The sequence below is a fragment of the Canis lupus genome, chromosome 5 (assembly GCF_048164855.1).
Source record: "Canis lupus baileyi chromosome 5, mCanLup2.hap1, whole genome shotgun sequence".
NCBI lineage: Eukaryota > Metazoa > Chordata > Mammalia > Carnivora > Canidae > Canis > Canis lupus.
In genome coordinates this window covers 43900278-43913433 of record NC_132842.1, presented here as the reverse complement: position 1 = coordinate 43913433, position 13156 = coordinate 43900278, and the positions used below count along the sequence as shown (strand labels likewise).

At 33.0% G+C, this 13156-nt stretch overlaps 1 protein-coding gene across 4 annotated transcripts in view; it reads left to right on the top strand.

The window, feature by feature from the left end:
• The window catches only part of IL6ST (interleukin 6 cytokine family signal transducer), a 59232-nt gene that overhangs the window by 34438 nt on the left and 11638 nt on the right, over positions 1-13156 (top strand). For all 4 annotated transcript variants that reach the window (XM_072826482.1, XM_072826484.1, XM_072826483.1 and 1 more), the window contains 9 exons: positions 2648-2814; positions 3400-3554; positions 5465-5624; positions 7541-7623; positions 8422-8632; positions 9309-9491; positions 11205-11306; positions 11741-11887; positions 12203-12343. In XM_072826482.1, the coding sequence (XP_072682583.1) occupies positions 2648-2814; positions 3400-3554; positions 5465-5624; positions 7541-7623; positions 8422-8632; positions 9309-9491; positions 11205-11306; positions 11741-11887; positions 12203-12343 (1349 nt within the window). The remainder of the gene's footprint in view (positions 1-2647; positions 2815-3399; positions 3555-5464; positions 5625-7540; positions 7624-8421; positions 8633-9308; positions 9492-11204; positions 11307-11740; positions 11888-12202; positions 12344-13156) is intronic.

Genomic DNA, 13156 nt, shown 5'->3' with positions numbered 1-13156 from the left:
TCCTATTTCTAACAAATCTTTTGGTTGATATTTTTTGTTTTTCTGGTACTAAGATTGAGCACTGGTTTCAGTTGTCAGCTTGATCCATTTGTTATAAAATTTCTCTTTTTTTTTTGCAAGGACAGTTTCTGTTTATTGGACTTGGCTTTTTTTTTTTTTTTAAGATTTTATTTATTTATTCATGAGAGACACAGAGAGAGGGGCAGATTCATAGGCAGAGGAGAAGTAGGCTCCTTGCAGGGAGCCCAGTGTGGGACACCCAATGCAGGACTAGATCTGAGGACCATGGGATCACACCCTGAGCCAAAGACAGATGCTCAACCACTGAGCCACTCAAGTGTCCCTGGACTTGGCTTTGACATGAGTGACACATTCTGCATACCCTAGTACAAATTGATCATAAACAAACAGTTCTTGGCACAATTTTTATCAAATATAAAAGCTGGAAGAACTTTTTAGTGAATGTTTACACAGATCCATCACATATGTCATACAACATTTTACTATATTTGCTGTATCATATATATGTTTATCTATGCATCCTTCTCCCCACCTATCCATCTTTTTTTTTTTTTTTTTTTTTTAACTGTATTTTAAAGTGATTTGCAGGCATTAGTATAATTCATCCTTAAACACTTTGGTGTTTACATCACTAATTAGATGTAATTAACTAGATATTTACATGTACATTTTTGGTTTTTGGTAAAATTTATGTGTATCTTAAAATATACTTACATACCTTATGTGTATCAGTCAGTAACTTTTGACTAGTACAGTTATGTAACTCAGACCCTTACCAAGGTATAAAACATTATTCATACCCCCAGAAAGTTCCCTCCTGTTCCTTCCCAGTCGAATCCACCCCCATCTCACGTCATCCCACAAGACAACTACTGAAATGATTTTCTTCACTGTAGATTTTTGCTTGTTTTGAATGTCCTGTAATGTAATCACACAGTATATACTCTTCTGTGCAAGGTTATGACTCAGCAAAACGTTTTGGGGATTTAACTATATTGCTTCCCATTAGTTTTTCACTTAAAGGTTTGAGATCATCAGTGATCATTATTTGTATATGAGGTACAAAATAGTGGTATTCTTTTTTTTATTTTTTTTTTATTTTTTTTATTTTTTTTTCTTTTTTTTAAAACCTGATATACTTAAAACTTTCTTTTATTACCTGTTGGTTATCCTGAGGTACATTCATATAGAGAAGCAAAATGGTATTAATGTTTTCCCTTTCTAACCAGTTTTATAATGAGTTAGCATCCTCCACAGGTAGATGATGGTTATTCCCTTCATTTTGAATTCCTATTAAGATATATTTGAGGTGTTTCAGTCCATTACCATTATTTTTATTGATACTTATATTGTCCCATCTTTGGTTTGTAGGAACTTACTCAGATTGGCTTTTCCTTTTGACTTCAGTCATTAGTCTTGACAGCTTCCTTCATTTCTGATATGACATGATTTTCCAGTTTCATCTTCGTATATATGTCTTGCCCCAGACCTAAAATCAACCATTTCCCAAGTAGCCATGATTCCATTTAATATGAAATACTATTTAGAGACTATCTATTGTCTGGGTGCAAGGGGAGCTTACTGCTACTGGGTTGTTCTTTCTGAGCTTTTTCAGCAGAAAAACCTAGAAAATGTTTTTAAGGTAAAATATGTCATGTACTAATACTGATGTTTCTAGTTTAAAATCTGGACTGTTTTTACTTAATTTCATCCATCTAACATCTACATCTCTTTTTTTCTATGCTGAAAACCTCTCCAACAGCACCAATATAATTCATTTGCTTTATCTCATAGTAAACATAACAGCTGCAGAATAGTAATGCCAGTAACAGCACCAACAATATGAATACTAAAAAGAATTTTAAGATTGTTTTTATTCCACTAAGGATATAGTTAAATTACTGTTTTAAATATACTTAAAATAGTTTCCTATGTGTTATAGTACCAACTCAATGGAAGAGTTCATTTGTTCATTTTACTTTTGATTTTTAGGAATTTTTAAATTAAGATATAATTGATATACAATATTTTATTTGTTTCAGGTGTGTGTACATCATAGTGATTCATAAAAGTTTCCTGTTTTGTGGTTTTGACTTGCTCTTTTATTTAAAGACTATGTGTATTTTTTTTAACTGATGCATAATTTAAATATGAATGAGTAAATAGTAGTATCACTTGAAACTTTTTTGGTGATAGAAATCAGGAAGCTTTTGCCTTGGTTTGACTGCAAAGAGGCTAATGGGATTTTTCTGGGGTTGACAGAAATTTTTATCCCTGTCCCCCTAGCATATTGTGTTTAGAAAAAACATATTGTACTTAAAGAAAGGCATTGCAGGTAGTTTTCTGGAATGGAAAGAAATAGTAGTAAGATTACAGGAAATAGATGATTTTTAGAGAAGTATCATTGGGGATAGAGCACAGTATTCTAAATGTAATAGTGTTCTTGGAGTAAAAATTCAAAAATAATGTGTTTTAAAATATAGATCAAACTCAGTTTTAAAGGAAAGCATATTTTTAAGAAATTTTATTTCAAGTTGTAATAATCTGGGTCTCATCAAGTAACCTTTTTCACTCTAATTTTTTAGAATCTATTTTTAATGACTGATTCTTCCATTTTTGTATTTAGGGCAACAGAGAAGTTTGCTGATTGTAAAACAAAACGTGACACACCCACCTCATGCACTGTTGATTATTCTCCTGTGTATTTTGTCAACATTGAAGTCTGGGTAGAAGCAGAGAATGCCCTTGGGAAGGTTACGTCAGATCATATAAATTTTGATCCTGTAGATAAAGGTAGTTATAAACCTGAATTTTAGAACTTATTAGGATATATAGAGTGGCTTATTAATTAAAGTGGTTTTTATCCAATAAATAAATAAATAAAGTGGTTTTTAGATTTTAATTAATATAGAAACAAGCACTTACTATCTTAGTGACTTCTAAAAATTCATTTTATCAACAACATTAAAAATAATCTGGAAAAATCTCAATAATCTAACTGTACTTATAGTAGTTTTCACTTTGAATGTTACCTGTTAGTATTTATGCAATTTTCAAACATTTTATAACATAGTAATCATAGTATACATGTTTGATTTTTATTGTCTTTTTCTATACATATATCATAAATACTTTTGATAACTGAACCTAAAAAGATTAACGAGCATATAATAAATTGACAAAGAAAAGTAAGATTTCTTTAGAAACCTTTGCTCTTCATTATATTAGTATGACATTGCATTGTTTTCAAAAAAATTAGTTCATTTGGTAAGAATGAATATTGTGAAATAAAGAAAATATAAGGAGTATGTTTGATTTTATGTAAGAAGTTGTAAAAATAAACCACGATAAACATTCAGATTTATTTTTTTTCTTTAGTGAAGCCCAGTCCACCACATAATTTGTCAGTAAGCAACTCAGAGGAACTGTCCAGTATCTTAAAATTGACATGGATCAACTCAAGTATTCAGGGTTTTATAGGACTGAAATATAACATTCAGTATAGGACCAGAGATGCCTCAACTTGGAGCCAGGTAAATTGCAAGTTACTGTTTATGCAAATAGTCTTGCATCCCTCTAACCTAAAAGTCTCAGTGTCCTAAGATTGTGGTTATATGAAATATTTTGCTTGACATCTCCTCTTGTTCTATATTTCATAAGGGCAAACAGGAGGACTTTCAGATAAAAAATAGAGTTTTACTGAGTACAGTAGCTTTTAAGTGAAGTATGGAAGCGATACAAGGTGATAAGGAATAGTATTTTTTTTTAAGGTTTTATATATTTATTTGAGAGAGAAAACATATGGGCTGGGGGGGAGGGGCAGAGGGAGAAGCAGACTCCCCACTGAGCAGGGAACCCAAGGTGGTGCTTGATCCCAGGACTCCGAGGTCCTCACCTGAGCCAGAGGCAGACCCTTTGACTCAGCCACCCAGGTACCCCAGAAATAATACTTTTGATGGAAGGTTAAAGGAACATAAAAAATAAGCATATTAAGTGGGGGAATATATGAAGAGATTATATAACTCAAGTAGAGCAGAGGTTGGCAAACTATATCTGCAAGCCAATTTCAGCCTGCTTTGTTTTTATAAATAAAATGTTATTGGAACACAGCCACACTCTTTTTTTTTAATATTGTCTTTGGCTATTTTGTGCTACAGTGCACAAGTTGAGTAGTTAGAGCAGAGACCATCTGACCCATAGCCTAAAGTATTTACTATCTAGCCATTTTTAGAAAATTTGTCAAGCTCTTAGTAAAGGAAGGAGTTGTTGGGAACTTATAGGACTGAAAAGGAACAGTGAACCAAAGATGATGCTGTCATCAAAAGAAGTGCTTGGAACTATTTAAAAGATGATCACCATAGCTTTGTGCTCCCCAACGATATTCTTTGTTATAGCTTCATTTGTAACTAACAGTATGCTTTTGCTTTCTCTGGTTGCAATAATGAGCTCATAAGGGATTTGAGCCCATGACCTTAATACTTCTGCTCTCCATTCCACTTATCTAAAAGGCTACTCAAAATAAAATTAGAAAAAGCAACAAATGAAAATGGCTCAATGCCTCTTGTTTTACAGAGAGTATACATACCTGAACTTCAAAATATTTTTTAATATCATAGAATCTTAATTCTTTGATACAAAAAAGTTGATATACCTATTTTGTATTCAATATTGAAATCTCAGAGTAGTACAATCAGTTATCTATATATTCTCTTTTCCTGAAAACCAAGTTTATATACAATGATACCTTTTGCTTTTCTTGATTGAGCTGGATATCTTCCTTTTGCCTATCCAGAGCTGTACTCTGTTCTTCCCTACTTTACTCTGTCTTGGAATGCTGATCCGTATGAATTTCATCTGTGGATTCACATTCTCTCTGGTTTCCTCATGAATATGGTTAATGAGAGCCAGAGGGTCTGATGAAAGAGGAGGGAAGAAAAGTGAGATCAGCATATTTATTTTCCCTGCTTCCTTCCTGGAGCTGCCCATGTCTTTCAACCTAAGGCCACTGCTCCTCTCAAGTTAATCCCAACTGACCCTCTTCCAGTTTCGGGTACCTCGCCTCATTTGGGCCTATGGGTGATAATAGCTACAAGCCCCAAAGTCCTTACCACTGTCTAAGGTTTCCCTCCATTCTGCCCATACTTCCTTTAGTAAACTCTTCTTGAATTAAATTCTAATTGGAACATACCATCTTTTTCCTGCTAAGTGGTAGAGGCCCCATGGAAGAAAGAAATAAAAATAAATGATTAATAATAGATACTTCCATACTTCCTAAATCTATTAACTTCACTAATTTAGACTGCTTTTGGACTTGCACTTATTTCTTTCTAGAGCTTGAGTTTATTCTCATTTCATTAAATCACTTTCTAAAATCTTAGGGAATTTAGGACCCTTACAATAAATACCACTGGATTTTTTGTTGGCTGATGTGCTTTGATTTCAGATTCCTCCTGAAGATACAGCATCCACCCGATATTCATTCACTGTCCAGGACCTTAAACCTTTTACAGAATATGTGTTTAGGATTCGTTGTATGAAGGAAGATGGTAAAGGATTCTGGAGTGACTGGAGTGAAGAAGCAAGTGGTATCACATATGAAGATAGTGAGTAATTAAGATATATGAAGAAATAAAGGTTTTGGAATTGCGGCTATGCATTGTGCCTGGCTTTAATAATTAAGACCTCATTGCTTTATTTTTGTGATTATTTTATTCAAATTTACATGTTACAGTTTTATTTTAAGGACATCAAGATATAAAATGTACATTGATAGTATAAATCTATTTGATTTTTAATAAAGAAAATTATCATGGAATGACCATGAGAAAACTGTTGACCTAACAGTTAAGTATAGAACATTTTATTAAAGGACAGTGGTTCAGAGATGTCCCTATATAGAGAATCATATCCTGAGTCATTAAAATCATACTAACAAAATGTACCATAGTCCCTCACTATCATAAATATGTTTATACTATTATGTTTTTTTCTACCAGCACTTAAACCCCTTGAAAAGGACCCTGGAGTTTTGGTTGGTTTATTTTCATTTTCCTTTTTTCCCTCCATGATCATATAGGGCATATAGTACAGAATCCTAAAGGGTATAGGGTCTAAGGTAAGATTCCCTGCCCAGAGCAGTTAACATCACTGAGTTCTTTTGTAGCAGTCAAGAAATAGTCCTGTGGCATAAAGATTTTCCTTTTTGAACATTTTTCTTTAATAGTCTCACCTTTCATGTGTCAATGGCAACAGCTATGTCTGTAAATCCTCCTATAACCACCTCTATTCTTTCATTTCCAGCTCCACTAGATAGTGAAGTCAACATGTGAAAGGTAGAAAAGTAAAGTGCCCTTCTTCACAAAGAATTTTCTTTTATTCTCGTAAATGACATGAAAGAAAGCAATTCTGCTATTGCTGATTTGGGAGTTCTCAACCGGATTTCTTTGTCTTGGCCAGGAATTCTTACTGGAATCATTGGGGCGTTGAAAGTTAGTGGGTCAGTCTGGGGAGTGTGAGGGGTGGGTTCCAGAACTACTTTAAAGTGTAGACAAAATATTATGGTTAGTGCCTATATGTATTTTCTGGAGAGATGGTACTACATAATCTTTATCAAAGAGATACTTGGAAAATGATGAACCATTAAATTAAGTAAGCATTTCTTCAACTTAATGAATGATGCCTCTAGGTTCTTCTTATGTTAGGAAGTCTTTCTGGCCTGTAACATTTCTTAGAGTTTCTTGGTCTTTATTTTGTATACTCATGTATGTATATCTGTTTGACCCCCCTGTACTGGCAGCCTTGGCCCCAGCCTCCCTCATCTGCCTTGCCTTTTTTCTCTATTTTGTCCTCCATAATTACCTTTTTATAATCAGCATATCACTGCTTAGATTTTGTTCAGATCCTTTTTTATTCTGTTGAGTGCCATATCTTATAATTGCATTTATAAAAATTTTGAAAAATCACTTGATTCCATAGGAATTTTTAAAACCTAATTACTAGCATTTGATACTTGGTTTTATAAAGTGGACTTTCATTTTTCACATTGGTTGGTGATTATCAGAAAATGCTGTGAATTCATCTTTATTATATCCTATAAACAATCATCCCAACATAAGGTAATAAACTTGGCCCACATTTACCCCATTTATTTTGTTTTGTATTCTTACATATATGAATTCAGGAGTTTTAAGTATATATCTAAATATAATTTTTCAACTTGATTTTTAGCAGTAAGAAATGGTGATGCATCTTTGGTTATACCTTAGGATATATTTGTAGCTTTACAATTTTAAGATTAGAAAAGCATTCCAGCATAATTAAATTATCAAGCTATCTGTCATTCTGACTAAAGGAAGACCCAGGCATAGCATGCTAGGGTGCGGAAAAATGCTAGTTTAAACAAAGAGAGATACCATGTGACTGAAGAGCAAGAATATTAAGAACAAAATGAGAATAATCTCCGGGATTATATTTTAATGTTAAAAACTTTTATTTTAAAAAGTTTATATCATTTCTTTAGGACCATCCAAGGCACCAAGTTTCTGGTATAAGATAGAGCCATCTCATACTCATGGCTATAGATCTGTACAACTCATATGGAAGGTAAAAAACAAAAATTGCATGTTTATATTCTTTTTCACTTACATAAATACATTTTATATGGCATTATGAGTATAGTTTTTTAACTTCAATTTTTATTCATCTTAATATCAGGAAAACATTTGATAACATACAAACACAAAGCTTCATGTGTACTACTACATAAAAGAGCATAAGCTGCAGGTTATATCTCATAGATAATTTAGGACAATTCTATGGAAGTTTTATAAGAAGGATCTTGTCTATCATTGAACTTTCCTTAGTTTCATAGAAAATAATTATTAGAGGTTTTGAGTAATCAAAATGTATGCCAGTAATAGGAAATATAATATGTATGCAAGTAATAGGAAATATAAAATTATGCCAGTAATAGGAAATAAAGAATTATTGTCAACTCCATAAATGCAAGTGTATCATACAAAGAAAAAGAAGAAAGAAAGAAAGAAAGAAAGAAAGAAAGAAAGAAAGAAAGAAAGAAAGAAAGAAAAAAAAGAAAAGAAAAGAAAAAAAAATACTCAAACATAAAATAATTTAGGGCCAGATAGTCACAGTGCAGAAACCTATATAGAACTAAAAGCTAACAAAATGGTGCTACTTTCCTGCCTAGTCAAAGTCATAGGTTTACTCATTTACTATGTAATAGTTTTACTTAGGATAGTGAGTTGTAAATAAGGTTGCCAGTACCTTTCAGTTAAACATTTAGAGGTTTGACATAACAAAATTTGTGAACATCGAGAAAAATGATTAGCTTTATTAAAGAGTTGTTAAACATATTTTAAAAAATAAACTATCTTATTATAGACATTGCCTCCTTTTGAAGCTAATGGAAAAATTTTGGATTATGAAGTGACTCTCACAAGATGGAAATCACGTTTGCAGAATTACACAGTTAATGACACAAAATGGACAGTAAACATCACAAATGATCGTTATATAGCGACTCTGACAGCAAGAAATCTGGTTGGCAAATCAAATGCAGCTGTTTTAACTATCCCTGCCTATGACTTTCAAGGTTTGTGTCTGTGAGATGGAGTCGGACTTATGGGTGGAAAATGGCAGTTGATCATATATAAGACGGGGCAACCCCGGGTGGCTCAGCAGTTTAGCATCGCCTTCGGCCCAGGGCATGATCCTGGAGACCTGGGATCGAGTCCCACATCTGGCTCCCTGCCTGGAGCCTGCTTCTCCCTCTCCCTGTGTCTCTGTCTCTCTCTGTGTCTCTTATGAATAAATAAATAAAATCTTTAAAAATATATATATATATAAGATATTCTAAGACATAATACATAATGATTCTAAGTCAACAGCCACATAGTTTGTTCCATTATTATGCACCTCACTTAAACTTTGAAGTAATTTTCTGATTTCTTATCTGGTTTTTTAAATATTACTTTAAGGCTCTGGGAGCCATAGACGAATATCACTGAGATATATTGTTTATTGCTTTAAAGAAGAAAAATTGCCATTTACCTATAGAAAAGATTTGAAGAATTTTGAGAAAACTTTCGTTTCAAAATAAATTATATGTGTAAATTATAATAAAGTGCTTTTATTCATGAAAATACATAGTAATACTATAGGCTACAAAATTTGATAGCAAGGTTACATGGTCAAGCAAATGTAAAATATCAAAATTTAAATTTTTAAATGTTCATTTATCATATCAGTATTCAAACTTTGTTTTAAAGCTACTCGCCCTGTAACGGATCTTAAAGCATTTCCCAAAGATAATATGCTTTGGGTAGAATGGACTGCTCCAAATGAATCTGTAAACAAATACATACTTGAGTGGTGTGTATTATCAGATAAAGCACCTTGTATCCAAGACTGGCAACAAGAAGATGGTACTGTACACCGCACCTATTTAAGAGGTATACCCGGCTAGAAGAAATTTAAATTGATATCCTTTGTGTAACTCTTCAGATAGATTTTTCTTTTACATATTTTTTCATGCTTTATAGATGTTGTGGTCCATTGAAAAGATTGTCAATTTATGGCAGTTACTGGTTACATCTAGTTTTCTAGATGTGTGACTCTCACATTGTCACATTTAACCTCTCTCAATTGTAGGGTCTGTTTATCAACAAAATGGGGTTAGTAGTATCTTCTTTTTATAACTAAGTATTTTGATCATCAAAGAAACACTTAATGGTAAAGGAAGAGAAATCTAATCTGACCTCTGATGGTACTTAGTTGCATGTTTTCTGTACCTGATTTAACTCCCTCCTCCTGCAGTGAGAAAATAATTTCTTGTAGCATCTGAATGACTTGTTAACCTCTTAAAAATGTTGAATAGGGGAACCAGAACTAGAACTCAGATTTTCTTATGTCTTTTAACTGTAAGTTGTAATGGAGGACAGAAAGTAATGATGTTGTAGAGCTCCAAAATGGTGGATTGCTCTTTGTTTTAAGGTACAACTTACTACATAATTTTAAAGTGATAAAACAACTTTAAAGAGAAAACATTCTGCTTGAATCTGGGTTTTTGGTTTTTTGGGGTTTTTTTAGTGAAGAAGGATAAACATTAGAATTCAGCAATGAATAACAGGATTAATTAGAGAAAAGTTGTAAAACAAGAACATATCTGCCATAAAGTTTGTGAGTTTTATTTATAAAATAGGCTATTTGGCCCTCATTAACCTCTTATTTATTAAACAATTTTAATAAATTTTATTGTTTATCAGCCTTATCAAATTAAAAACCAGGTGGAGCTAGAGAGAAGATACATGTTGATAGTAACTGGACAATAGAAATGTTTTTAAGAAAGCATGGCATAATCTCCAGAGACCTTCAGGTTGCACAGGGAGCCCCAAAGCTCAATAGCTCTTACAACATCACAGAATATAACACTTAATCATTATCTTCCTGATAATATTGAGTCAAGAAAAAATAAAATTACTCTGTTTAAGAAAGCAAAAGAGCATATATAACTTTATGAATAATACTTAAGGAAATAAAAGTTCTTGTTGAATGTATAAGCTTCAGTATAACAAATACCTTATTTTCTGTTATGGACAGATAAAATTCTATATAAAAAGAAAGATTAAAAAAGATTTTACTATTGTATATTAAAGGAATAGATACTTTGTTAATTTGAAGAGATTATAAAGAGATATTCAAGATAACTTTTTATTCTGAAACTTTTTTTACTTTCTGGGGGAAATTACATGAATTCTTTTTTTCCCAGTTGCCTGACAAACCAGGACCATTTTCCTAGCTCTTACCAGTGAGTCTTTAGGCAGTTCTCAGATAATTAGTTAATATATACAAACACTGTCAAGCTATAAGGCCAAGGATAATTCGAAATCAGTATTTTAGAAGTTCTGGATATAAATATAATTACTTTTACTGACAGTATATTTTTTATATACATCATATTGGCAATAAAAGTAAGCTTTTACTTTCATAAACAGCTTTACTCTATTAAGCTTGAATCCATTACACAAAAAGCAATGCTTACTTTAAAAACTGCAGTTAGAAAAGAAAGTTCAATAACCATGAAATTATAATGTAAAAATAAATAATGGAATTAGACTCTTTTCTTATGGGGGGAAAAAATGCTTACTCTCCTATTCTTTCTTTAGGAAACCTAGCAGAGAGCAAATGTTATTTGATAACAGTTACTCCAGTGTATGCTGATGGGCCAGGAAGCACTGAGTCCATAAAAGCTTACCTTAAGCAAGCTCGTAAGTCCAAACTCATTTTCTTTGAATCGTGTTGAGGGATCCCTGGGTGGCTCAGCGGTTTGGCGCCTGCCTTCTTCGGCCCAGGGCGTGATCCTGGAAACCCGGGTTTGAATCCTACATCAGGCTCCCTGCATGGAGTCTGCTTCTCCCTCTGCCTGTGTCTCTGCCTATCTCTTTCTCTCTCTCTCTCTCTCTCTCTCTCTCTCTATATATATATATATATATATATATATATATATATATCTCAGGAATATATAAAATCTTTAAAAAAAATGAAATGTGTTGAAATTTCTGTTAACAAAGACATTTTATCTTTTTAAAATAAGGGGGTGTCTCATAATGTTCAAATATCATAATAATGAAATTTTGGCAAATTTTAGTGATAGACTGAATCGTAATATTTTCAGTTATCAAATACTTTTATTCTGTTCTAGCACCTTCCAAAGGACCTACTGTTCGGACAAAAAAAGTGGGGAAAAATGAAGCTGTCTTAGAGTGGGACCAACTTCCTGTTGATGTTCAGAATGGATTTATCCGAAATTATACTATATTTTATAGAACAATCATTGGAAATGAAACTGGTAATGAAACTATCAGTTATTAAGAATTACTGGGGGGTTTTTCTTAAGCTTTTAGATATTAAGTCTCACCTTATGTTATACATCTTAGTAGGGTATATTATCCTCAGAAAAGAGACACCTGAGAACATGCCTTGTGGTGGCTTTCATGGTTATATTGAAGACATACTGTGTTGTGATTGTAAAATATTGTCAGATACAAAAGTTTTCTGAAAAATATATTTTTATTCCTTTTTAATACTTTTGCAATGTCAAATAAAAGCCAAATCAAACAGAAACATTGAGTAGTAATAAAGCACACTTCTTGATTTCTTCTAGCTGTGAATGTGGATTCTTCCCACACAGAATATACACTGTCCTCTTTGACCAGTGACACTTTGTACATGGTACGAATGGCAGCATACACAGATGAAGGTGGAAAGGATGGCCCAGAATTCACTTTTACTACACCAAAGTTTGGTAAGAAATAATGATGTTTGTTCTTTTCTTTTTTCTTTTTAAAATTTAATCAGATTAAAAACCAGCTTAGTTAATAAGCTAAAATTTTGTTAAAAGTGCGTCTTTGGATTCATAGAAATGCACTGTCCATAAATAATGGTCTTTGTACTGTTTATCTGATTTTGGTTGTTTCTTTAAACTGTCAAAACTCACCTCTGTTATTTCATGAACTGCTTCTGACTGATTTCATCTATACTCTATAAATGCCAAAAGAATTTGTGTTTCTTTCTAAGTGGTTCATATATTCACTGGCTAAAGTCAACTGTGGTCTCTTTCCTCCTTCTCTTATTGCTTCTTTTTATAGGCAGGCTGCTGGAAAGATGAGTCCACCCTTGCAGGCTCCACTTCCATTCCTCCACTCAGTCTTTAACTTGCTAAAAACAGGACTCCAACCCACCACTCCACTGAAATCTCCCTAATGTCACTCAGGGAAGACCTCCTAGTTATGATCTCCAGAGCATGTTTTTAGTCTTCTTTTTTCTGTACTTCTCAGCATTTGACTCTTGGCTTCTCCATCCTTGAAACTGCCTCTTCCCTTGGTTCTTCTAACTTCTTTTTGTAATAGCAAATTTATTCTCCTTCTCCTGAGTCTTCTCCCTCTCTACTTCCTTCTTGGCCTCCTTTTCGCTCTTTTTAAAAATGGTTTGTATTTTCCAGAACTCTGTTCTCAATCCTATTTTATTATCTACCTGTTCACACTCCCTGTCCATGACTTCAGCCATCCTTTCTCTCCTTCCCGAATACATTTCTCTTTTCCCTGCCACATTCAAGTCT